Genomic DNA, 27,198 nt, shown 5'->3' on the forward strand with positions numbered 1-27,198 from the left:
TCGTACCCGAGACAACGGCGGATGTCGTTTCCCCGCAACGTGCCAACCCCAAGCGGACTGATGACGCCAGCACTCTCGCGAAGGACTTGCTGGGTGTTAGCCTCGTACCTGAGATAACGGTGTAGTCCGTCCCCGACGCGACTTCCCCACCGTCCATCGACCAAGAGGTACCGTCTGTTTTCCACCCTGTGCCTTTTAGATTCAGCTTCGATCCACCAAGTGACCCCGCTTCGGTGAGCGCTTTCGTAAAGGCATACCCTAACCTTCCGGGGTACCATATGTGGTCAACCTGGGACCGACTGACGACCGTCTCAACCTACGGGCCCCCGGGTTCCGAGGAAGAGGACGGTCCCGACTCCGGTTGGGATTTCTCCGGGCTTAGTAATCCTAGTGCAATGCGAGACTTCATGACCGCATGTGACTACTGCCTCTCCGATTGCTCCGATGACGGCCACAGCCTTGGCGACGAGGGTTGTGGCCCAAGTCGCGAATGTTTCCATGTCGATCTAGGGAGTCACGACGAAGGCAACCACCTCGGTATGCCAGAGGATGACGATCCCCCCGGGCCTGCGCCTCGCGTTGACATCCTGTGGGAGCTAGCTGTGGTCCCAGTCCCTGCGGGGGGTCAGGACACACAGCTCGAGCAAATCCGTGAGATGCAGGCCAGGCTCGACGAGGAAGCAGGGCAACTTGTGCAGCTCCGACAAAACATCGAGCAGGAGTGGGCAGGCCAAGCACTCGCCGGAGAAGCGCGTCATCAGGCCCGGGACGTCCAACGCCGAATCGTTGACGATGCCAGGGCAAGGTTGCCCCCGGCCTCCAGCGGGGTCGGCCAGAATCTAGCTGCAGCGGCAATACTACTCCGAACAATGCCGGAGCCATCCACCACCGAGGGGCGGTGTATCCAGGGAGAACTCAAGAATCTCCTGGAGGATGCCGCGGTCCGACGGGCTGAGAGCTCTGCCTCCCGAAGGCAAGGGTGCCCCTTGGAGCATCGCATAGCGACTTCCCGACTCTTGCGGGAGGCCTCGGTCCGCACCAGGCGCACGCGGGACGGGGCGCCTGCGGTCCCATATTGCCCCGGCGACGAGCACCACCGTCACGACCGTCGAGCCCGCCTCGACGAGAGGGTGCGCCGAGGCTACCACCCCAGGCGCGGAGGACGCTACGACAGTGAAGAGGATCAGAGTCCCTCGCCCGAACCGTCAGGTCCGCAAGCCTTCAGCCGGGCCATACGACGGGCGCCGTTCCCGACCCGGTTCCGGGCCCCGACTACCATCACCAAGTACTCGGGGGAAACAAGGCCGGAGTTGTGGCTTGCGGACTACCGGCTGGCATGCCAGCTGGGAGGAACGGACGACGACAACCTCATCATTCGCAACCTCCCCTTGTTCCTCTCCGACGCTGCCCGGACCTGGCTGGAGCATCTGCCTCCCGCGCAGATTTCCAACTGAGATGACCTGGTCAAGGCCTTTGCTGGAAATTTCTAGGGCACGTACGTGCGCCCTGGGAACTCATGGGATCTCCAAAGCTACCACCAGCGGCCAGGGGAATCCCTGCGAGAGTACATCCGACGGTTTTCGAAGCAGCGCACCGAGCTGCCCAACATCACCGACTCGGATGTTATCGGGGCGTTCCTCGCCGGCACCACGTGCCGGGACCTAGTGAGCAAACTAGGGTGCAAAACTCCCACCAAGGCGAGCGAATTGATGGACATCGCCACCAAGTTCACCTCTGGTCAGGAGGCGGTCGAAGCCATCTTCCGGAAGGACAAGCAGCCTCAGGGACGGCAGCAGGAAGACATCCCCGAGGCGTCCGCCCAGCGTGGCACGAAGAAGAAGGCCAAGAAGAAGGCGCAAGCAAAGCGCGACGCCACTGACGCGGATCTCGTCGCTGCTATCGAGCACAGGAACCCCTGGAAGCCTCCCAGAGGGGCCAACCTGTTCGATAAGATGCTCAAGGAGTCGTGCCCCTATCACCAGGGTCCCGTCAAGCACACCCTTGAGGAATGTGTCATGCTTCGGCGCTACTTCCATAAGACCGGGCCCCGGCGGGAGATGGCAAAGGCCAAGACAACAGCAAGAAAGAGGGCGACAAGGAAGAGGAGTTCCCCGAGGTTCACGGCTGCTTCATGATCTACGGTGGGCAAGTGGCGAACGCCTCGACTCGGCACCGCAAGCAGGAGCGCCGGGAGGTCTGCTCGGTAAAGGTGGCGGCACTAGTCTACCTAGACTGGTCCGACAAGCCCATCACCTTCGACCAAGGCGACCACCCCGACTGCGTGCCGAGCCTAGGAAGGTACCCGCTCGTTGTTGATCCTATCATTGGCAACGCTAGGCTCACCAAGGTCCTCATGGACGGGGGCAGCAGCCTCAACATCATCTACGCCGAGACCCTCGGGCTCTTGGGGATCGACCTGTCCATGATTCGGGCTGGTGCGGTGCCCTTTCACGGGATTGTCCCCGGAAAGCGTGTTCTACCCCTTGGGCAACTCGATTTGCCTGTCTGCTTCGGAACTCCCTCCAACTTCCGCAGGGAAACCCTCATGTTCGAGGTGGTCAGGTTCTGAGGGACCTACCACGCGGTGCTGGGGAGACCGTGCTACGCCAAGTTCATGGTCGTCCCCAACTACACGTACCTCAAGCTCAAGATGCCAGGCCCCAACGGGGTCATCACCATCGGATCCACGTACCGACACGCGTACGAATGCGACGTGAAGTGCGTGGAGTACGCTGAGGCCCTCGCTGAGTCCGAGGCCCTCATCGCCGACCAGGAGTGCCTCTCCAAGGAGGTGCCTGATGCGAAGCGCCACGCCGGCAACTTCGAACCGGCTGAGGCGGTTAAGTCCGTCCCTCTCGACCCCAGCAACGACGCCTACAAGCAAGTCCAAATCGGCTCCGAGCTCGACCCCAAATAGGAAGCAGTGCTCGTCGAGTTTCTCCACGCAAACGCCAAAGTTTTTGCGTGGAGTCCCTCGGACATGCCCGACATACCGAGGGATGTCGCCGAGCACTCACTGGATATCCGAGCCGGTGCCCAACCCGTGAAGCAGCCTCTGCGCCGTTTCGACGAAGAAAAGCGCAGAGCCATAGGCGAGGAGATCCACAAGCTCATGGCTGCAGGGTTCATCAAAGAGGTATTCCATCTCGAATGCTTAGCTAACCCTGTGCTTGTGAAAAAGAAAGGTGGGAAGTGGAGGATGTGCGTAGACTACACTGGTCTAAACAAAGCATGTCCGAAGGTTCCCTACCCTCTGCCTCGCATTGATCAAATTGTGGACTCCACTGCTGGGTGCGAAATCCTGTCATTCCTCGACGCCTATTCAGGTTATCACCAAATCAAGATGAAAGAGTCCGACCAGCTCGCGACTTCTTTCATCACACCTTTTGGCATGTACTGTTATACTACTATGTCATTTAGCTTGAGGAATGCAAGTGCGACATACCAAAGGTGCATGAACCACGTGTTCTGAGAGCACATCGGCCGAACGGTCAAGGCTTACGTCGATGACATCATTATCAAGACGAGGAAAGCCTCCGACCTCCTCTCCGACCTTAAAACGACATTCAAGTGTCTGAGAGCGAAGGGCGTGAAGCTCAATCCCGAGAAGTGTGTCTTCGGAGTCCGCCGAGGCATGCTCCTGGGGTTCATCGTCTCCGAGCGGAGCATCAAGGCCAACCCGGAGAAAATCGCGGCCATCACCAACATGGGGCCTATCAAAGATTTGAAAGGAGTACAAAGGGTCATGGGATGCCTTACGGCTCTGAGCCGCTTCATCTCGCGCCTCGGCGAAAAAGGCCTACCCTTGTACCGCCTCTTAAGGAAGGCCGAGCGCTTCACTTGGACCCCCGAGGCCGAGGAAGCCCTCAGAAACTTAAAGGCGCTCCTTACAAACGCGCCCATATTGGTGCCCCCCACTGTGGGAGAAGCCCTCTTGATCTACGTAGCCGCAACCACTCAGGTGGTCAGCGCAGCGATCATAGTCGAGAGACGAGAAGAAGGGCATGCACTGCTCGTCCAGAGGCCGGTTTACTTCATCAGTGAGGTGCTATCCAAGACCAAGATCCGCTACCCACAAATCCAGAAGCTACTGTACGCAGTAATTCTGACGCGGCAAAAATTGCGACACTACTTCGAGTCTCATCTGGTGACTGTGGTGTCATCCTTCCCCCTGGGGGAGATCAACCAGTGCCGAGAGGCCTCGGGTAGGATAGCAAAGTGGGTAGTGGAGCTCATGGGCGAAACACTCTCATTCGTCCCTTGGAAGGCCATAAAGTCCCAAGTCTTGGCGGATTTCTTGGCTGAATGGGTCAACACCCAATTGCCAATAGCTCCGATCCAACCCGAACTTTGGACCATGTACTTCAATGGGTCGTTGATGAAAACAGGAGCAGGTGCGGGCCTGCTCTTCATCTCACCCCTCGAGAAACATGTGCGCTACGTGCTACGCCTCCATTTTTCGGCATCAAACAACATGGCCGAGTACGAGGCTTTGGTTAACGGGCTGCGCATCACCGTCGAGCTAGGGGTTCGGCGCCTCGACGCTCGTGGCGACTCGCAGCTTGTCATCGACCAAGTCATGAAGAACTCCCACTGCCGCGACCCGAAGATGAAGGCCTACTGCGACGAAGTTCGGTGCCTGGAAGACAAGTTCTACGGGCTGGAGCTCAACCACATCGCTCGACGGTACAACGAGATTGCGGACGAGCTGGCGAAAATAGCCTCGGCGCGGACAATGGTTCCCTCGAACATCTTCACCAGGGACATATATCAACCATCTGTTAAATTCGACGATGCGCCCGAGCCCGACGAGACCTCGGCCGTCGAGGGTGAGGCCTTCCGCATCGAGGGGGAGCGGAATGGGGTCACGCCAAACACGAACTGGCAGACCCTGTACCTGCAATATCTCCTCCGAGGAGAGCTGCCCCTCGACAAGGCCGAAGCTCGGCGACTAGCTCGGCGCGCCAAGTCGTTCGTTTTACTGGGTGATGAGGAAGAGCTCTACCACCACAGCCCCTCGGGCATTCTCCAACGATGCATATCTGTCGCCGAAGGACAAGAGCTATTGCGAGAGATACACTCGGGGCTTGCGGTCACCACGCAGCACCCCGAGCCCTCGTCGGGAACGCTTTCTGACAAGGTTTCTACTGGCCGACCGCGGTGGCCGACGCCACTAGGATTGTACGCTCTTGCCAAGGGCGTCAATTCTACACGAGACAGACGCACCTGTCCGCTCAGGCCCTGCAGACAATACCCATCACCTGGCCGTTTGCAGTATGGGGTCTAGACCTCGTCGGTCCCTTGCAGAAGGCACCTAGGGGCTTCCCGCACCTGCTGGTCGCCATCGACAAATTCTCCAAGTGGATCGAGGTTCGACCCTTAACCAGCATCAGGTCCGAGCAGGCAGTGGCGTTCTTCACGATCATCATCCATCGCTTTGGGGTCTCGAACTCCATCATCACCGACAATGGCACGCAATTCACTGGGAAGAAGTTCCTGGACTTCTGCGAGGACCACCACATCCGTGTGGACTGGGCCGCCGTAGCTCACCCCATGACGAATGGGCAGGTGGAGCGTGCCAACGGTATGATTTTGCAGGGACTTAAACCAAGGATCTACAACGACCTCAACAAGTTTGGCAAGCGGTGGATGAAAGAGCTACCCTTGGTGGTCTGGAGTCTGAGGACGACGCCAAGCCGAGCCACGGGTTTCTCGCCGTTCTTTCTAGTCTATGGGGCCTAGGTTGTCCTACCCACGGACTTAGAATATGGCTCCCCGAGGACAAAGGCGCACGACGACCGCAGCAACCAGACCAGCCGAGAGGATTCATTGGACCAGCTCGAAGAGGCTCCGGACGTGGCCTTACTCCACTCGGCGCGGTATCAGCAGTCTCTGCGATGCTACCACACCCAAAGGGTTCGGTCCCGAGACTTCCAGGTGGGAGACCTGGTACTTCGGCGACGACAAGACGCCCGAGGGTGCCACAAGCTTACTCCTCCCTGGGAAGGGCCATTCATCATCGCCAAGATTTTGAAGCCCGGAACATACAAGCTGGCCAACGATCAAGGCGAGGTCTACAGCAACGCTTGGAACATCCAACAACTACGCTTTTACCCTTAAGATGTTTCAAGTCGTTCATATACCTCATTTTTTCTTTACATACATAAATAAAGTCTAACCGTCAAGGAAGGATCATCCTTGCCTCGGCAAAGCCCGACCCTCCCTCAGGGGCTAGAAGGGGGAACCCCCTCTTCGTCAAAATTTTCCTCGGAAAAGTCTTTTGCCAGAACGTCTTTCGCGCTTTTCGACTGCTTCGACAGCGGGGTCCTAAAAACGACGAGAGCACACGTAAGCGGCAAGGCCGATCGAGCCGAGGGACTCCTACGTCTTTGGGATACGGATACCTCACTCATCACCTTTCGTGAAAAGTAACTCACGCTTGAACGAGGGACTCTACTGCCAAACAAGTCCTAACGCTTGAAAACTTTTTTGCCAGAACGACTTTCGTGCCGTTTTGACTGCTTCGATAGCGGAACCCTAAAAACGACGAGAGTACACGTAAGCGGCAAGGCCGACCGAGCCGAGGGACTCCTACGCCTCCGGGATACGGATATCTCACTCGTCACCTTCCGCGCAAAGCAGCTCACGCTCGGTTAAGTGGCTCAGCTAGCCGACAGGCGAGTCCTAGTGCTCGAAATGAGAAAAAACACGGCATCACGCTCAAATGCCCAAATGTTCAGGCCTCAGCGGCCACAATGAACAAACACCCATGTTCAGGGTACCATTACATTCCCGCGGGTATGAACAACCTCCACACCAGAGGGCCTACGGGATAACAAACTCCAGGTGGCTCGCCGGCGACCACTGCACCAGCAGCGACAACAACCTCCGCTTCGGGCGGCTAAACAGCAGCAGCAATGACCTCAGGGCAGACGCTGTTGTAGGAAGGCCCTCGTCCACGCCCCCACACGAGGAGCGAGGACAAGCCATCAGAGCCAAAGACCCGGGGGTCCGATCGCAGGTGGCGCCGACGGTCTCGTCGGCAGAGACAACCTCCTCTAGCTGCCACCACCTCAGCACCGACGACAGCGGCCACCTGCCCACCAACACCGCACCAGCGAGTGACAGCCGCCCCAAAGCGCACTGGCAGGTCCTCACTCCCGCTCTCGCCACAAGAACGAGAACGGGACCGTCCCAGAACACGAGTACCGCCCTCGCGGCGTACGACGTGTTGTGCGACCCCCCGGTGCAGCCGGCGATCGTCCGGGCGAAGGACGAACAGTTGCACCCTGGTCGGGCAGCGGCAGTTCGCCTTCCCCCGCATGGCTGGAGGACGCCTCCTCCGCACAGCTGGAGGATGCCCCTCTCCCCCGAACGTCGGAGGAAGAAGCGGGTCGCCGGCCCACGCAAAGGTAGGCCCCAACTCGCCCCGCCCTCCTCCCCAGCCCAGATGATGAAGATCCTTGAAGCTGAGGGCGGAGCAGAGGCCGCAGCCCGGCTCGCTTCTCCCCACCACAAGGCTGATGATCATCCCTACGGATGACCATTGGTGAGGGAATGCAGCCGGGCTGCATGATGAAAATCCTTAAAGTCGAGTGATGGCTGAAGGGTGCCAACCCCTGCGAGGTCGCGCTCCTCCAACAGCAGCAAGACGAAGGCAACGCAGATGCTCCCCATCCGGGGGCTCGGAAGGTGGAAGGGAGCGATGCATGAGGAGAGTGCGAAGGCATGGCTACTGCCCGGGAGATCGACCCCTTTTTAAAGGCGGCTCTCCCCACTCGTATCCCCAAGCGCCACGGGCAAAGTCTCCACCGATGTGCTTCAGGGCCCTCCCCCTACGACACGGGGGCTGGGTCCCACACGTCAGGCGGGCTGACCCAAAGCAAAAGAAGCCAAACCGCCGCACGCAGAGCATGTAACCGCCCCGCGGTTACAAGCACTCCTCCACCCTCGCCGAAACCAGCGGTCGAAAGGGCGGACCGCCATACAGGTGGCATGCAACCGCACCGCGGTGGCGCACCCCTTTGGCTTCGTCGCATCTGGCATGGAGGCCCAGGCCCACACGTCATGTAACCGGCGCGCCGGTTACTACGTGCAAGAAACCACACCACCACTTGCGCCAATGCCACGCCTTCTCGACTGCGGAACTGGTGCCACGACTCGAGGCAGCCCTGCGCATAACCCAACAGTGCCAATCGAGCACAACGATCACGGGTCAGTCAGCCGCGGGAGGAGGCGCGACGGTTGATGTGGCCAAAAATGGACCGGCAGTAATGGCGGCAGCAGACGAGCGGAAGTAGCGGTCAAATCGCCTGCAGGCTCGTGTCCCCTCCTGAAGCGGCAGGGGAGCCCTCTCCCACGGCGTGAAGACGACACGCCCGTGTTCCGTTCCTCGAACGACTCGCGCACGCGCAACAGCCGCCCCGCGAATCGCCCGTCCCGTCGCATTAACTCCTCGGCAGGGCAAGCGACACCTTTGGCAGGCAAAGCGGGCGTCGTTTCACCTCCGCCATGATGACCGCGTCAAAAAAGGTGCGCCACACTATTTAAATTCATATCCTTTTCCTTTTCCCCTTTCTCTCTCTTGCTAACAGGGACCGGGAAAGGGGATATTTCGAAAGGGATCCTTCTCCGCGAAGGAAGCGGGTCCCGAGCCCTCCTACTGATCAGGGGTTCGAAGGCTGGCCCCTCGGAAGGGTTCGACAGTCGCCCTAGAGCACTCGGGCTCCAAGCCCATTACTGATCAGGGGTTCGAAGGCTGGCCCCTCGAAAGGGTTCGACAGCCGCCCCAGTGCTCTCGGGCTCCGTGCCCACTACTGATTAGGGATTCAAAGGCTGGCCCCTTGGAAGGGTTCAACAGCCGCCCTAGAGCACGCAGAGTGAGGGATGACTCTGGGTACGTCCGTTACATGGCCGAGGCTCGGGCTACGCTCCCGAGGTATCCTAGGACATTTCTGAGACCAGCAGGAGCGATTTTGTAACGGAATCCCACCAGAGGGAGGCATCAAGCCCTCGGACCCTATCGAACGGGTCCGGTCCGGCAAATCACCTGCAGGTACTTTTGGAGCGCGCCTCTGGGCCACTAGCCGACCCTTATCGAACGGGGCACGGGCGTCCACTCGGATCACCCGTTAGCAACTCACTGGAGACACCATGTTCGATGCCCTCCGAGGGCAACATGGTGCTTTCCCCCCCTTCCTCCTTGCGGAAAGGCGACGAAGGGGCGTATAATAAAAGTCGAGACAGTCCTTGATCGTCCTCTCGCTCCGTGCAGAGGCTCGGGGGCTGCTCTCGCAACCTGGCTACGGCCAAACCGTTGACAGCGTCAACAAACCAGCCTAAAAACTCGGAACCTGACCATGCACCCGAGCTACGACCAGGCCGCATGAGGGAACAACAAGGCCGACCGAGGCATCACGAAAGGCATTAAGACCTTAGAGGAGTCAAACCACTCCTCCGAGGCCTTGGGGCTACACCCGGCGGGTGCGCTCGCGCGCACCCACCGGAACAAAGTATAACCGAGAAAGGTCGGTCCCCTCGCAAAAAGTGCGGTAAAGCCTCCAAGCGAGTACCAACACTCCCTTCGAGGCTCGGGGGCTACTGTCGGGTACTGTAATTAGGGGTACCCCAACACTCCTAAACACGGCTGGTAACTACCCTCAGCACAAACCGCAAAGACTGATGGGCACGGTTCATGTCAAGGCTTCGTCTACCTAAGGGACGCGATCTCGCCTCGCCCGAGCCCAGCCTCGGGCAGGAACTATAGTCCCGGACGAAGTTACGTCTCGCCCGAGGGCCTCCTCAGGCAGTGGGCGAACCCTTGGCACGCCCGAGGCCCAGCTCGAGCAGGCTTCGTCAAGAAGCAACCTTGGCCAAATCGCCTCTCCAACCGACCGTATCGCAGGCTCATTCAATGCGAGGATCGGCTGACACCTTATCCTGACACGCGCGCCTCAGTCGGCAAGGTCGAAGTGACTGCAGTCACTTCGCCCTTTCACTGACCGATCTGACAGGAAAACAGCGCCGCTCACCCCGCTTCGACTGCTGTGCCATCCACCCGGGCAAGGCTGACAACAACAAGTTCAGCCTTGGGCGCAACAGGAAGCTCCGCCTCGCCCGACCTTAGGCCTCGGCCTCGGGAGGAGGTCTCCGCCTCGCCCGACCCCAAGACTCGGCCTCAGCCTCGGCCTCGGGAGGAATTGCATCCTCGCTCGACCCCAGCCTCGGCCTCAGGAGAAGTCTCCACCTCGCCCGACCTTGGGCTCGGACCAACCGCACCACAAGGGATACATCATTACCCTCCCCTAGCTAGCTCAGGCTACGAGGGAACAAGACCGGCGTCCCATCTGGCTCGTCCCGGTAACAGGTAATGATGGCTCCCCGCGTGTGTCCATGACGACGGTGGTTCTCAGCCCCTTACGGAAGCAAGGAGACGTCAGCAGGATCCCAGCAGCACCGACAGCTGTGCTTCTACAGGGCTCAGGCACTTCTCCGACGGCCACGTTATCGCCTACGCAGGGCTCAAACACTTCTCCGACAGCCACGTTGGCATGTACACAGGTCTCAGGCACTTCCCTGCCAGACACGTTAGCGCCTAGCTACACCCCCCCATTGTAAATCTGGACCCTCTCCTTGCAACTATAAAAGGGAGGTCCAGGGCCTTCATGCGGAAGGTGGCGCGGGGGAACGAGCTGACGAACAGGTTCACTCTCTCCTTCTCGCGAACACTTGTAACCCCTACTACGAGCACACCCCCCTGGTGCGAGATAATACGAGCCGCGTTTCTCCCTTGTGTTCCATCTCGCGCCAAGCCGTCTGGGCAGGGCCACGCAGCGACAAATTTACTCGTCGGTCCAGGGACCCCCCGGGTCCGAAACGCCGACAATACGGTAGCATTTTCTCCTCGTCAAGTTTGTGGACGAACCACATTGCACAATCTTGGTCTGCTGCCATAGCCCATTGGGCATGTTGCCACCGTGCCCGGATGCATGTGCATGTGGATGGGAAGAGCTCTTGAGATGGGCCCCGATGTGCCTGTGCGTGCGTGCGGAGGCAGGCATGGGCGTGGGCGTGTGGAGCGGCCAGAGCGGGTGGAGGCAGGGCTAGCGCCTAGCGGTGAAGCGTGGTGCTCAGCGATGAGGCATACGCGGGGCACAAATGAAAGTCTAGAGAATTTTTGTTTTTCTATCCTCTTGGGCCGGCTGAGGTATGGCGTGGGCCATACCCCGCCATAACTGACTGGAGATAGATTTGTGCTCAACATGACGTTGGAATGACGCAAAACAGTGGTCAAAATATGGTTTTCGCGATGGATTTAGAACCAACATTGATTTAGGAAGTCCCAACGTGGTTGGTAAATATAGGGATGAAATTGGATTTTGTAGGGAGTTTGTAAATTTAAGGACCTACTTTACATATAACTGTTGGTTGCGGTCAATAAGGTAGGGATCATCAAAACACCGAACCACCCAATGTAAAGACGGTTTTCGGTGCTAGTTATCTAGTTGCAGTTGCAGAAGCGACCCCACATGCTTGTACTTTCGCGTCTCTCTAAAATTGCAGTCATGGTAAGATCTCGGTTTATTCAAATTGCAAGGACTCCCAAGCACAACTTTACATAACTGTTGGAGAAGAGTTTTCCCAGAAAATTTCTTAAATTCATATTTAGGGAGTTGTTTACATAACTATAGAAGAGTTTGTAAATATAGTGGGAAAGGCATGCAAGAGATGTCCTGGAACTACGTACGGGTGTCATCTCGCTCTCTCTAAGGGAAAGGAGTGCCGTGGACCCGCCCGGCATGAGCACTTGTCAAATTATGTCATCAGTGCATATATAGTCAACGATGCAAGCAACTTCCTCCATTTAAAATTACAAGTTATTTCAATTTTGTTAAAGTGGTAGCCATGATATATATGTATATTAGGATGGATGAACTGATAGCAGCAGGTTGAGCAGCTATTTCGCCCCTTTCGAATTGCTGTCAGGTAAAGTAAACCAGCGCTGCTACCATGTCGTCTAAAATCTTATTTGGTTGAAGTTACTCTAACGGCATGCATGCCCCCCCCCCCCCCCCCCCCCCCCCCCCCATCTGTCGCTGCGGTGCGGGGATCACGTACCGAACCCATGTGGATCCACCAGTCAGATGTCGAACCGGGGCGGCCGGCGGCGAGAACTGTGGCCGGCCATTGATTGGTCATCGGCCGATCGATCCGCAAGATCAGTGCGAAAGACAAAGCGGGCGGCAGACGTCGACGTCTGCGCGCACGCCGCAGTCGCCGGACGCCGTGCGTGCAGTACCAGTGCCAGTGGCATGACGGGCCGTATGCCTGCCTGCTGGACCTGGACGGTGGATGGTGGTGCGCCAGCAGGCCCAGGCAACGAGCGGCCGGCCAGCATCCGAGATCGAGCCGATCTCGGCGAACAGTTTGGCTTTCATTCCGCGGTCGGGGTCGGGGAGCTAGCTCGGGCGCTGCGCGCTGCGTGCGTAGGGGCCTCGCCGCCTCGGTCCCGGCTCTCGCTGCCCGCGCGCGCGCGACGGGGTATGGTCCAGTATGTGGGGGGTGGCCGAGGCCGACTCGCCATGCACAATAGTGTAATGGCGTAATGCAGTGCGGTGGCCAGGCCCCCGCCGGCCGCCCCGACGATCTCGTATCCCGCCGCAGAGCGTGGGCGGCGGGGTAGTACAGTACCAGTACGTGAGCCCGGCGAGGCTGAGCGTGGTGGACTGACGCGCGGCATGGCTGTGCGTGCGCTCAGGTATATATCTGTATGCCTGCATCTTTTTAGCTAGCTAGCCAGCTAGCTCGAGGTCCGTTCAAACTCATGTAATTCTTGCCACCACGTACTAGTACGTTATTTGTGTATATCTATACTTTCTTAACTATTTTGTTCGTGATACAAGTTAGTTGCCAATTCATATGTTGTTCAAATTCGTTGATATATATATATCCACTTTTTGCATCTCACCTTGATAGATGCATGTGTGTGTTTGCGTGTGTTTATTAAACTGAAATTATACTTCTTATTCCATAGGATAATAATAATACTAGCTTGTGTAGGTACATATATCGATCATCCTTACCATGTCGTCGTGACAGACTTTAGCCATGCACGAAATAAGTTTTATATACTTCTCAGTTTGCCATTATTTACGGTTTCCTTTTCGCATGTACATATATCATCCTTGCCAATAATTACTCTCGCGTGTTTATATTGAACCGATCGAGCGCTCGTAACTAAAGGTACGTAAATGCTGTTTTTTTTTACGGCATTGAAGGTGTAGTACATCTCACGTACTGTAGTGTATTGACTACGTACGTAGGTGTAATAAATTGCCTAGTATAGTCTTACTGCTCCATATATATGTAAGAACAAAGAGGTATATAGACGACAGAAAATGTGTTTACCGTGTAGGCCACAGCAGGCAGGCATCCGATAGATATGAGATCGACGAGCTATAGATGACTGCGGCCGGGCCGGTGGTCCAACCGACTTGACGTGACCTAGTAGCTTGCCTCGGTCCACCGTTACACAGGACCGCTCCTGCACTGCACTGCACTCCATCGACATCGACATGAAGATACGCGACTCTGGCGCGCGGCTCCGACGACTCGACTGCACATGGCGCTCCGAGGTGACGAACCACAACCAACCCCGGCCCCTGACTGACTGCTCGTGTCACGTACGTGCCGGGTGCTGAAACATGGTCCCGCGCCGTCGCCGTCGCCGTCGCCGTCGCTGGCGGTCACACTCACACCACACGGCATGCACGGTGGCGCCGGCCTTCTGCAGCTTCCAGCCCACAGCCCCACACTGCCGGCCGGGAACGGACGAACTCAGGCCCTGTTTGGGAATGCAGTTTTGAAATACTGTAGTTTTGAGATACCATAATTTACAATTATACATGACATAAATACTACGGTATTGCTTTACCACAGTAAAACTACAGTATTGCTCAAAACCGAGATATGTTTGGTTCTATTGGAAAAACAATGTATATGTAGAGAGAAGAGAAGAAAACTGAGGTCCTGAGTGGAGTTTCAAAAACTCCAAAAATACAACAGTTTTGGTTAAACCATGGTATTTAAAACTGAGTTTTGTCTGTACAAACCAAACACCTTTTGGCCTCCAATACTATAATATCATCAAATACTATAGTATTGTTTCAAAACTGCAAAAATACTACAATTCCAAACAAAGCCTCACAGGCACAGAGGTATCGCGCGCACGCGCATGCCCAAGCGGCCCGCCAGCGAACGCTAGCTCGCGGCCGGTGCATGCGTACAGCAGCTGGCCGTGGCCGATCGCACTTGGCACACCTCAGGGTCGGAGCTAGGAGGAGGAGATCGCGGAACTGTGCGGCGAGATCCGGCGCCGGGCGTACGCTGGTTGGATCCGGCCGGCAGCCGTCCGTCCCAGTGGATCGGAGTGAGGTGTCCCCGGAGCATTGATGGAGCCTTCCATTTACTGCGGCTTGATTCTCACTATTGATGATCCCACGTGGCCGGGATTCGGAGACGGGGACAAAGGAAGCGAAGGGAAGTCCCCGCGTCACGTGCTCGTGCTCGGTCGTCGGATTCTTACTTTTTTTTTTTACTTTTACTTTTACTTTTACTTTTACTTCATTCACCATTCACCAGTTCATCATCACATCGCTCCGGCGGCCAAAACTCAGAACGGCCAGTTCTCGACCAGACGGCTCCTCCAACCAGGACCGGACGACGAGTCGTGTCTCTCTGCGTGCTGCGCCGCTGCCCGGTATTAGGATGTACGTACGTAAAGAGAACCAGCATTTTCTTTGGCGCGGCAGGCAGGCAGGCGATACGACCAGATGCGAAAAACGGCGCTGCCACGGCAGGCGTCTCCGAGTGAGTGCCCAAATTCGGCTTTAGTAGCATTCAGCGAGGCAATCCGGATCTCTGACAGTCGATCTCTTTCGACGGACGCCAGTTGAGGAACGGACCGTCAGTCCATGACGCGCGCAGGAACATACGCCCAACTAGTCAAGGCGCTAGCTGGTGGACGTACGCGCACGCTAGACGGCTAGCTGTCGCTGCTGTGCGAGCTCTCGACTCATCAGCCGGCCAAGTTTTAAATTCAGGCATACGGGCTACATACAGCTCACCTGGTCCGGTACGACGGGCGTTGGAGCTCTCGGCAGAGACGGTCAGGTAGCCGTACTCGACGGAACGGAAGCAGAAGCAGAAGCACAGTGGGGGGAATTTTAATGGGAGTTTACGCCAGCCAGCACTCAAGTTCTCCCGTGGAGTTGTTTGTCGCTTCACCCTCACCGCAGCAGAGGGATGGAGCAGAGCAGGTACGTACTCACTCCGCCGCGTACAGTACAGCGGCTGTGTGGAGCCCACGTGGGGAGGGGGGAGTAAATGGTCAGGAGCTGTGCAAGGCTCCGGTGTGTACGTAGCTAAGCTCTCTCAACATTTGTTGTTTTACCCTGCTAATAACCTTCTGTTAACCTAATTAACGGGACACTGGAAGATCCAATGAGCAGAACGTTTAAAACCACCACCACCACCACACACACACACACGTATTCTTTGAAGCCAATAGTACCATGCTGCCGCCTTGGAATTTTGGGCAACGGTTTCGTTTTTATCAATACACATTGATTTAACCGCGGTCCATTTCTGGCCCATCTACGTTGGGACATGTGTGGCCGGGTCACTCACGTGCGCGCGCGCGCGCGCTTCAGCACTTCAAATCTGTAAAAAAAAAGCCCATTTAGGTCTCTTCCCTTTCCGATCCACTTACAGATGCTCCTCAGTTTTGGATCGCCTTTGTCATGACACGGCAAAGCTAAAGCAGGATGGACCGTGCGATCTTTTAGTTTCTACAATAATTGAAAGAAAAAAAAATGAGTTTTTTCCTAGGCTGAATCTAATTGTTTCACGTAACCTAGTAAATATGGGGATCCTAGAAACTCCTACGGCTTAGTTTGGATACTTTAGGATTAGAGTGTTTTGGAGGGATTGGAGAGAGTTTAAATCCCCAATAGATCAAATACTCTACTAATACATCTCAATCCACTCTAATCTCACTCATTACTAGAGTATCCAAATTAGGCCTACGGATTTTCATCTCCGACCCATGAGAATCGAGAGCGGATCGGAGGAACGACAGCAGTATGATGAACGGATACAGAGTACTACTACTGCTAACCGATGAGGTTGCCCTGCCCATCTGAGAGATTCTAGATTAACTGAATGGCGTAGTTTGTATTCAGAACGAATGACACATCATACATACATACATACATAACATCAGGTGCCCCTCTTCAGGCTTGCTTCAGGTTGTCGCAATCTAAAAAGTATGCACCAGCAGAATGTGGCTATAGGTAGGTACACACTATGCGCTGATCGAAACTTGCTTCAGAATGTGGCTATCAAAACTTGAGCATATATATATAACAAGCGAATTGCAAACCGACAGTTGCCTGTAACCAAAGAAAACCGTACGAACTGTACCTAAGCCCACCTCTTAGCACAGCCACTCTCCCTCTCTCTACCTTCCAAACTGCGCATCCTCTATATAGGCTTCGAGCGCCTTCTTGTCAAAATCCAGGTCGGTCTCCGAGACCTCGGACAGGAAGCCGCGAGCCTCCTCGAACCGCTTCGCTCTGCAGTAGCTCTCGACGACTCTCCTGTAGGTCAGCTCCATAGGCTTGAGGCCGTGCTGGACCATGTAGCCGATGACCTCCCTGGCCTCGCTGAACATCTCCAGGCTGGAGTAACCCCCGACGAGCGTGTGGTAGGTCACGGCGCAGGGGGCCATGCCGTCGGCGACCATCTCCGAGAGGACCCTCTGGGCCTCTTTCACCAGCCCCTGCTTGCAGAACCCGTTTATGACCGTGTTGTAGGACACCACGTCGGGCTTCATCGTCTGGGAGCACTTGAGCTGGTTCAGTATCTTCTCGGCCTCCCACGACTCGCTGCACTTGGCGTACATGTCCATCAGGCTGTTGTAGGTGATGAGGTCGGGGCTCAGCCCGCTCCGCTTGATGGAGTCGAAGACCTCGGTGGCCTTGCTGTACATCCCGTTCTTCGCGTAGATGGACAGCATGGAGTTGAATATCACGAGGTCCGGGTTGTAGCCTCTGGCCTTCACCTCTTGAAACGCCGTCTCCATGCCATCCAGTCGCCGGCACTTGAAATTGGCGATGACAAGGGTCCTCAGGATCACCCAGCTTGGGAAAACGGCACCTGATCCGTACACCTCGTTCTCGATCGCGGCTATCCCTGCCACGTTGCCCCCCTTCGCGTAGCACTGGAGCAGCAGCGAATACGACTGCTCGTTCGGCTTGAACCCCTTGGTCCTCATTTTGCTTACGATCGACTGGGCGGTGGACCAGTCGCCCTGCCGCGACAGCACGTTCAGCAACGCGTTGTACGTGGTGATGCAGGGGGTGAATCCAGCGCTGGTCATCTCGTTGTACATCTTGAAGGCATTAGTCCTCGAGCCACACCGGCCGTACGCAGCTATCAGGGTGTTGTAGGTGTCTCGGCTCAGTTCAACCCCGCAAGACCTCATCCCCTCCAGAACCCGGGTGACGTAGTCCTCCATGCCACGCTTCCCACAGACTGCAAGCATTGTGTTCCATGTTACCCGGTTCGGTGTGCATCCGCTCCTCGACATCTCTCCAAGCATCTCTAGCATCACCGTGAACCTTGACTTCTTGCCAAGCATGCCAAGGACAAGATTGTACGTGTTCACGTTCGGCACGAACCCGGTCTTCTTCATCTGGTCAAACAGAGCGAGCGCCTCATCCACCTTCCCAACATTCCCATAGGCTGTCATCACGGTGTTGTACGTGAATGCGTTTGGCAACAGACCCTTGGATGCCATTGTGTCCAGGCACCTGGCAGCCTCCTCGAAGAACCCAGCCCGGGCGTACGTTCCGGCGAGCTCGTTGTACGTCACAGCATCTGGCTGGCAGCCGTTCTGCTCCATCTCCCCGAGCACGCGCAGCGCCTCCGTGTAGTTCCCGGCCTTGCCGAACACCTGGAGCAACGCGTTGTACGTGACGACGCACGGGGCGTGGCCGCGGGCCTTGAGGTCCTCGAAGAACGCCACCGCCTCGTCAACCAGCCCGTCGCGGCAGCACGCGGCGATCACCGTGCTGGCGGTGAAGCCGTCGGGCTCGACCCCGGCGGCGCGCATCTCATCGAGGAGGGCGACGATCCGCGGCCACGACCGGCCCATCCGCCCGTACACGTCCAGCACGACGTTGTAGGTGACGAGCGTGGGCGCCACCCCCTGGCGCCGGAGCTCGGCGAAGAGCTCGAGCGCGCGCTCGTACCGGCCCGCGCGGGAGAGCGCGTGCAGCACGGTGGTGTAGGCGCGGACGTCGAGGCGGGAGCCCGGCGGGAGCGGCGTTTCGTCGAGCAGCGCGCAGACGGCGTCGTGCTGGCCCTCGCGGCCCAGCGCGCGGACGACCATCTCGAGCGCCGACGCGTCGGCGGCACCCTCCTTGCCTGCCCACCGGAGGAGCGCGAGCGCCCACTCCCAGTGCCCCGAGAGCTCCAGCGCCTTGAGCAGGGACGTGATGTCCGCGCGGAGGAGCTCGTCGCGGCGGGAGGCCAGGAAGGCCGCCAGCGTGGGGAGCGGGTGCGAGGAGATGGCGAGCACCAGCACCTGCGCGTCGGGGGAGAGGAAGGAGTGCGGCGGCGTCGGCGTCTGGTGCGACCGCCGCGGCGCGGGGGCCGGCGCGGGGGCGGGCGCGGTGAGGTGGAGCAGGAGCGAGTCGAGCGGGAGCGAGGAGGGGGACGGTGGCGGGGGCGCGGCCGGGAGGAGCGGGCCCCGTTTCCTCGGCCCCGCCGGGAGGGTGGGCTTGTTCGGGAACAGCCCCCTGCCGGTGGCCTCCATCGGCGGCGGCGGCGGCGCGGGTTTGCCGCTCGGTGCAGGAGCCAGGAGCGGCAGGAAACGGCTACGAGCTGGTGAGCGTGGAGGGGAGGCCCGCGCGCAGCATGCCCCCTAGGGGAAATGGGGGATTGGGTTTACGGATACGGTGGCGGGAGCGGGTGGACGGGGAGTTGGCTGGCGGGAGGAGGGCCGGCGAGGCGACTCACCCCGCTGTTTGGTATGGAAGAGGTCTGGACCTGATCGGATCAGTCAGTGGCACCGATCCCTGATCGAGTGGCGCAAATCTGCTGCCTCCGGCAGATTCTGACCACCCGCTGTCGGTCCTTCACTTTTTTCAGCTTCCGGCTACTACCAAAGATATGGGCGTGTTCGGCTGGCTACAAGCCGACACTGTTGCAGCTGTTTGGATTGCTGCAGCTGCAATCCATAGAGAGAAAAATACTGTAGAAGCCGCAGCCGCAGCAAGCCGCAGCGAACAAGCCCTATAGCTTCTCAACCAATTTCTATAAAAACCAATTTAGTTAAATTCATCAAAATCAACATAAAACATAATCAGCTAAGTTGTTGTAATAGTAAGAATAGTTACTTTCTAAAGTTTGTGAATCTTATGAACATCTTCATTTTCTACCGCAAGTAACGATACCCACATTCTCTTCACTTCTAGCAGTTCTTCTCACGGCCAGATTCAAAAAAGCTAGTCGAAAAAAAGTTAAACTAAACATACTCGACTCCCGTTTTGCGCTCTTCCCCTTTTTTCTGACCAGACACCAATCTATTTGCATCTATCCGCTTGTTGAGCTATACTATACATCAGCACACGAGCTAAAAGCTGAAGCTACAGCTGGCGACAACATGACATCTGATTTGCGCATGAATGTGTTTCAGCTTGTGCAATATAAGATACGGATGTATTGGGTGAATGTACGGATGCAGACAACCAAACATAGGCTCATGCGAATAGTATATGGCTCTGAAGCACAAAATGCCTGTCTTAGTCAGGTCAGCCCACCCCAAACCCGGGAAGGCCCATTCTCATTCTTAGACTAGGAACTTAGCTAAGGGTGCATTTGGTTCAACTACTATTTATTAAGATAACGAATTTGGATAAGCAATAAAAGTAGGGTCCAAGCGAAATGCTTTTTCAAAGTAGCTACAGAAAAACTAAACCCTTTTTATTCATCTTCTATTTTTTTAGGCAGAGAAGCAGGTTTCAAAAGCTGATCAAATGCATCATAATTCCCTCTCTTTTCTCTCTCTCTCTCTCTCACTCTCTACTAAATTGACAGTACAATGAAAAATAGGCAAGAATCCTGGTCATGACAATCATTCCTGACCACTAGCACGATCAAACTTGCCCCTGTATGTAAGGTAACATGCATGCATCATGACAGCGCCTGAAGAAGTGGTCATCGGACTGTGAGAGTGAGATCTGCAGTCTTCACTGATTCACTCTAACTGTCCAGACCTTAAACCCCTCCTGTCCTCCAATTCCTCTCGCGCTCTCTATATCTACGTGCCACACGCCGTGCGGTACCAGTGCTTGCGCGTGTACGTACGTACGTGTATCGGCGCACGCATGATGGCTCCTACCACCTCCTTGCTCGCGCTCGTGTTCCTCTTCCTCCTGCCCGCCGCCGCCGTCGCCGCCCCACCGGCTACCGGCGACGCCGCCGCCTTCAACGTGACGGAGATCCTCAGCCGGTACCCGGAGTTCAAGCTCTTCAACCTCCTCCTCAGCAAGACCCGCGTCGCGCGCGAGGTGAACCGCCGGAGCGCCGTCACCGTGCTGGTCCCGGACAACTCGGCGGTGGACTGGCTCCTGCGCCGCAGCGCCAGGCTGCCGCGCGCCGCGCTCGTGGAGCTTGTCTCCGTCCACGTTGCGCTCGACTACATCGACGCGGCCAAGCTGGCCGCGCTGCCCCGGAGCGGCCAGCCCGCCGTGGTCACCACGCTGTTCCAGACCACGGGGGCCGCGCTGAACCGCACGGGGTTCCTGAACGTCACCGCAGTAGGGCGCGCCGGCGCTGTCTTCGTATCGGCCGCGCCCGGGTCGCTGGTCAGCGCCACGTTCAGGAGGGCGGTGACCGCCCGGCCGTACAACATATCGGTGCTCCAGATCAGCAACTTCGTCGTGCCGCCGGGCGTCATCACCAGGCCGCGGCCGCCGCTGCCGTCGCCGCCCGCGCCGAGGATGAGGCAGATGGCCATCGCGCCCAGCCCTGCGCCGACGTTAGCTTCGTTGAGGCCATCTCCGACGACGCTACCGTCCTCGGAGGGCGATGCCGCGGAGGCTCCGGACACTACTGCTGAAGCGCCGACGCCGTCGCATGGTCATGTGGCGGAAGTGACCAGTTGGTGGATTGGTGCGGCCGTGGGGGTGGCATCCATGCTCGGGTACTTGTAGATTGCTCCATCTGCCTGCAACTGATCGATCGGGAGGGAATCGTCACATGCATTTTTGTAATAGCTCATGTTGCGCACCCTAGTAAGTAATTCTTATATCGCCTTTTTCTTTAGTCGATATTTGCACTTTTTTGTTTTCTTATATTATTAGGCTTCTTGGAATTATAGAGAGTAGAAATACAAATTAAAGGCCACAAAAACAAGTCGAGTATGTCGAGACAAGGACTCCGTCTGCATGTCATTTCTGATCCATGGATTCCCTACCACACCAACACACGATTCACTTGGGTCCGTGTGTCACTTGGTTTGCCCGCGCACCACATTGACATCTGGTTTGAGGTTTTGAACAATTTTGCATGAACCGATCATATTTTAGGATTCATTTTTACTTGTTTCTGGGGACCAGGTATGACATATAATGCTAAGTTGGAGAACCACTATTATATTCTACTACTTTTTATTCTTTAGCTGCACTGCAGTCTACAGGTAAAGAGGCAACATATTATTATTATTATTATTATTATTATTATTATTATTATTATATTATGTACGGAATACACTGACGAACATACATACTCACGTCACAACTAACGTACCAAATGCAACAAAATTAAATGAAAATAGAAGTACACACCTTAGAGAGACAAAGACAAAAGAGAGAGGGAAACACAGGTAGGAGGAGTACACTCTAGAGCACAACTCAATCATCCTTCATCTGGGCCTGCACCTGCGCTTCGTGACGGCCCAGTGTTAGATTCTCCGGAGAAGCACGCCCGGCCCAGCTGACGCCCTGGGCCGAGAGGTCTAGTGCGCGGCGCAGGTCTCCCGCGGCGGCGGCGAGGCGTGCGACGAGCAGTAGTAGAGGCGGAAGACGTTGCGCGCGGAGGCGGCGGAGAGGACGGCGGTGCCGACGGCGGCCAGCATCCCGAGCGCGAGGCTGCCGGCGACCTGCTCGCAGAAGCGGGTGTAGATGTTGCAGAGCTTGGTCCACTGCAGCGCGTGCGCGCCGTCCAGCGCCACCACGCACGCCTGCGCCGCCGCCACCGTCGTCGCGAACGTCGCGTACGCGCACGCCTGCGGCCACAGAGACAGAGGTTGAAACTTGTGTAGGTACGTACGTACGACGACGAGTACGGCGTTTATTTATGGTGGGCTGTTCCTGCCGCTGACTTGCTGTGTCCTTCCTTTGTGGTTAGTAGCCGACGCCGTACTGTTCGAGCGCTCTCTGTGATGAAGGCAGCTGTTGCTGCGGTTGTTGGCGACACCGACACGGAGCGGCCAGTTGCATTGCATTGCATGCGGGTCCTTCTCCGGCCGCCGTGTGTAGTAATAATAGCTCGAGGTGTTTCCTACGGCTAACCAACTGCGATCACTAGTACTAGTATTCACTCCGCACAAGGCGATGTCGCACTCGCTCCACCATATCCAATCCAAATGACAACTGCATAGCACGCAAAAGCCGCTGTTTTGTTAATTAATTAATTAATGGATGGACGGATGGTGAAGAGTCCAGCCTCCGCTTGGATCGGAACCGCCGCCGCCTCCATTGATGGCGATCATCCCGAATTCTTGACGCGCTTAATGACGACACACGCATCAAACGCTATCTTATTAAATCCCAAACATGCTGAGCACTGATTCGGCCGCCAAACACAGGAACGAACTGCTTAGCAGTAGGGATGAAAACGGTTTCGGAATTTTTCGGAATTCCGGAAACCAATTTCGAAATTTTTCGATCGGATTCACCGGTAACGGTATTTTTCGAAAACGGAATCGGTTTTCGGAATTTTCTACCGGAATCGGTATCGGAATCGGCGTGGTGTTTTACCGACCGTTTCCATCGGTTACCGGTTTTTTGTCGGAAATTACCGGATTTGTGTCTCGGAAATTTCCGGAATTGTGTCTCAGAATTTTTTCGGAATTTTTTCGGAATTTTACAGTATGTGATTTTTTCGCATCGCCTGTACATTTCTGAATAAGGATTACTTATTTTTGTATTTTTTGGACGCTTTAAGATTTTTTTGGGGTTAGATGATGTTGGAAGGCAATTGAGATTAACGATTTGGTCTCTCGAACGAATCCATCATTTTCTATGCACATGTTATGTATTAGTAATATATAATGATAGAGAGCCGACAGTCTGTCTTTTTCACACACTAGATTTTAGGGTTTTCCTGTGAGGCTATGAAAAAACCTTTTATGTGAGGAAAAAATATTTTATGAGTAAGCATGTCATGTCAACTAAATCGAGTGGATATTGTGAATTGTGAACTTTGAGTCTGTGAACTTGTGATCTTTATGAACTTGTTATATTGTGAACTTGTGATCTTTGTAAACTTTTTATATTATAAATTTGTGATCCTTGTGAACTTGTTATATTGTGAACTTGTTATATCATGAATTGTGAACTTGTGATATTTGTGATCTTTTGTCAATTTTGTTTTATTGTGAAGTTTGATACGTTTACCGATCGTATTTTAGATTTCGACCGTTACCGGTGTATTTTCCGCACCGAGCTTTCTTTTCCGATGTTTCCGAAATACCGATATCGTTTTCGTTTCCGGAGTTACCGTTTTCGATTTTGTTTCCGATAAAAAATATGAAAACGGTAATGGTTTTAGTGTTTACCGACCGTTTCCGACCGTTTTCATCCCTACTTAGCAGGGCTCTCTACAAAGGCGTGGATTATCCGCGGCATAGAGCCTGACGGTCCGCGACATAGAGCAGGAGCAGCTCCTTCTCTACACACTTCCGGACGGTCCACGTCTAGGACCAAACGGTCCACAATAACGTGGAGGGTCTTCTTCTCCGCGAAGAACCTTAGAACTCATCCCGGGAGAGATCCCGGGAAAGAGTTCCAAAGGGTTGCTCCGAGTCGGCAGGTCATTCGGTACTCCTCTAATTGGCGTAGAGCCGAGTAGAGATTGTTGTGAAAGACTAAACTAGATCTAATTCTAAGGCTAAATTACTTCTATTCCTAAGAATTGGAAGAACGAAAAGGTAAAACTGATAAATAGATTTGATTTAATTGATTGTGAGGTTTTAATCGGTCGTAACCCTTTATCTATATAAAGGAAGAGCTACAAATTGTTTTCCGAATTAATCCCACGATTTTAGCTAACAAACGTAGCAAGAAACTCAAAACCCGTGCGCACGAGAACCGGCTGGATCGTCCGCCTTGCCTATTTTAGTGCTCAATACACACGCTTGCTTGCCCTGTGCGCCGATGAGCACATTTATTAGGAATTCCCATTTATTATTCGTTGAATTGTCTATCTAGCTAGTAAATCCCAATCACGCAGCAGCATGTATGGATGGGGCCTGACAAGTCACAAGTGTACGACTGGAGTAGCGCAGTAGAGTGGCTGCCGTGTGCAGCTTATAGGCAGGCAGGCAGGCAGGCAGCCTATATAGGTAACGCAGCTGTCGAATGGAAGGCGCAAATCCCTAATTCCAGAATGAACCAGCAAGCACAACTGGTTGCGGAGGGAGGCGTACGATGAGCTTGAGCCACTTACCTTGTCGAGCAGGAGGCACGTCCAGGCCAGAGCCCTGCCGCTGCGGCGGCGGCCGAGGTAGAGGCACTTGAGCAGCTGCAGCAGGTGGTAGCCCGCCGCCGACGCGGCCGCCATCGCCAGCACCCTGCGGCAGCAGCAGCGCGCGCGTACAACCATCGATCGATCAGCGCACCCGTGCTTTGCAGTGCAGAAGAATGGTTGGGCTCGGCTGCTAGCTAGCTAGCTTACCAGAGCGCCTGGACGTCCTTGACGGTGGCCTTCTTCCGGACGAGCAGCACCGTCTCCGTCTGCGTGCTGAGCCCCACCAGCAGCGCGGCCGCCGCGGCCAGCGCCGCGCACGCGCCCCGCAGCAGACCCTCCGCCTTCACCCCCGACACCACCCTCGCCGCGGCCACCATCGCGCGCGCACAGAGACCGTCGTCGACCGCAGCGCCCGCGCTGGCTGGCCCCGCTCTGATCGTGGATATCCCCTCCGTCCGCAACCAGCAGGCGCGGGGCGCGTGAACGCTCGCCTCGCGCCTGACCAGTCGCGTGGCCGGCCGCGCGCGGGAGCGGGACGTACCGTCTACCGTGTGCGAGAGCGAGAGAGAGCGAGTTGGTTTTGGCTTCGAGTCGAGTCCGGATCCAGATCCACCTCGGCACGGCCGGTCTGCCGGGTCTTATAGGGCGCTCGACATGGATCGCTGCACGACACGTAGCGGGACATGCTGGTGTTTGTACCGCGCCAGCCAGCCATGTCATGCTACCGAACAGAGCTGTGCGTTCTGTGCACAGTTGACGGGATCATCCAAAGGACACGGCCGATCGAGGGGTAGCAGCAGCAGTGCGAATGAGACGGGATCCCAGGGAAGACACGGCTAGTACAGTAGGAGTTAATGGAATTCATGAGGCGTGGCACATGCATGTCCGTAATACTACTACTGTCCTAGGCTCCTAGCCTACTGGGGGGCGGCGGGCTAGCTTTTGACATGGTTTTACGGCAGGGGATTGCCGTGTCGTGTCGTGACAGGGCCGGGCAGGAGGTCCCGCGAACTAATTTGTTACAAGTGTAAATAAAACAAGCTATTATACAAGAAGTGCCGCCACAGCACATTCACCATATCAATATTGTTGTTGTTGGCGTGGTTGATGCTTGAATATTGATAGATGTGTCCCTCAACGGACAATGGCATAGCTAGTACCTAGTAGTAGTAAGAACCGAAGCACTTCCAGTACAGCCTTAGCTAATCGACCATATGCTAGCTAGTAGCTGCAATAGCTAGCTCGATCTGGCTTTCAGGGCCAGCGACAGTGTCTCTCCCCTTGATGGTAGCTATATTATGCTATCGAAACTATGCTCGGTGGGCGGTGGCTAATTATTGCTACTGCCACTAAGTACAGAGAAAACTCTACAAGCGGTTATAAATCTATATATTTGTTCTGGCATTTTTTTAATAAACCGTCGGTGACATCGAAATCGTAAAAGTCGCGACAATTTTTCGCGCGAAATTCGCGTCAGCAGGGTAGCTAGGAACCAAACTCATAACCTCACCCTCACGTGAAGTCTAATCTACCACGCGCATCTATGATGTGCCTTGTTCTTAGATTACAGTTTTGTTGCACACATATTAATAACCAACCGAGCGTAAATTGACTATTCGAGACCGTAAATGAATTCAAACAAAAAAAGTTGTCAACTACAATGTTGAATAACTTTCGAAGTTCTACAACTTTTCTTTTTGTTTTGATACCCGAGATTGATTTCAAATAACAAAAGTTGTCAACCACAAAGCTTCATAACTTTTCGAGATCTACAATAACTTATATTTTTGTTAGTTTTATCATCCGGGATCGAATTCAAAAACTCAAATAATTTAAGTATATAAAATATGATTTCTAGTGGTCGTTGCTTAAGAAAACCGGCACAAGAAATTGTAGATTTCTACGAGCGTTTTTTTTTTTACGAATCATCCTGTAGAAATATGATTTGTAGTGGCGTTTTTCTCAAGTAATGTGGTTGATACCCGAATCCCGCCTGTAAAAATTATGTCGCACCGCATGTTTAGAGCTTTTTTTTATTCTACTAGTATACAACCCATAACCCTATGAGTTTCCGTTGAAACGTACAGCAGCCACTAGGGATTAATTGAAGGGTATCTTACCAGTCAGATAGATGCCATTGTAGCTGTAGGGTATTGAAGCTTGTTACCAAATTAAAGGGGTCGTACACTCGTACTTGATCAGGACATGGCAAGCTCTGGACTCAACATGAAAAGGTTGGTACCAAGTAAACTGCGCACCAGTGACACGCCGCATAAACAGTGCGTAGGACCAACCGCGCGGGAGCGCGTGGATCCTACGACGCGGGGTATGATTTGCGTATTCGGAAGAGTGAAATGCACCGTAACGACTGTTAGGCTA

The 27,198-nt window shown here is 55.2% G+C and overlaps 3 protein-coding genes across 3 annotated transcripts; 1 reads left to right on the forward strand and 2 right to left on the reverse strand.

The window, feature by feature from the left end:
* Positions 1-16,398: 16,398 nt before the first annotated feature.
* Positions 16,399-19,047, reverse strand: PPR10 (Pentatricopeptide repeat-containing protein 10, chloroplastic). The gene has a single exon (NM_001163740.1). The coding sequence runs from the start codon at positions 18,878-18,880 to the stop codon at positions 16,520-16,522; it is 2,361 nt and encodes a 786-aa protein (NP_001157212.1). The 5' UTR covers positions 18,881-19,047; the 3' UTR covers positions 16,399-16,519.
* A 1,314-nt stretch (positions 19,048-20,361) lies between these two features.
* On the forward strand, positions 20,362-21,974 carry LOC103629688 (fasciclin-like arabinogalactan protein 14). Its single transcript, XM_008650802.4, has one exon. The coding sequence runs from the start codon at positions 20,454-20,456 to the stop codon at positions 21,279-21,281; it is 828 nt and encodes a 275-aa protein (XP_008649024.1). The 5' UTR covers positions 20,362-20,453; the 3' UTR covers positions 21,282-21,974.
* On the reverse strand, positions 21,792-25,362 carry LOC100285613 (CASP-like protein 2C1). Its single transcript, NM_001397137.1, has 3 exons — positions 25,027-25,362; positions 24,799-24,922; positions 21,792-22,354 (listed from the first exon to the last, which is right to left on the reverse strand). The coding sequence occupies exons 1-3, from the start codon at positions 25,194-25,196 to the stop codon at positions 22,085-22,087; spliced, it is 564 nt and encodes a 187-aa protein (NP_001384066.1). The 5' UTR covers positions 25,197-25,362; the 3' UTR covers positions 21,792-22,084.
* Positions 25,363-27,198: the final 1,836 nt, after the last annotated feature.

Source organism: Zea mays, chromosome 6 (assembly GCF_902167145.1).
Source record: "Zea mays cultivar B73 chromosome 6, Zm-B73-REFERENCE-NAM-5.0, whole genome shotgun sequence".
Taxonomy (NCBI): Eukaryota; Viridiplantae; Streptophyta; class Magnoliopsida; order Poales; family Poaceae; genus Zea; species Zea mays.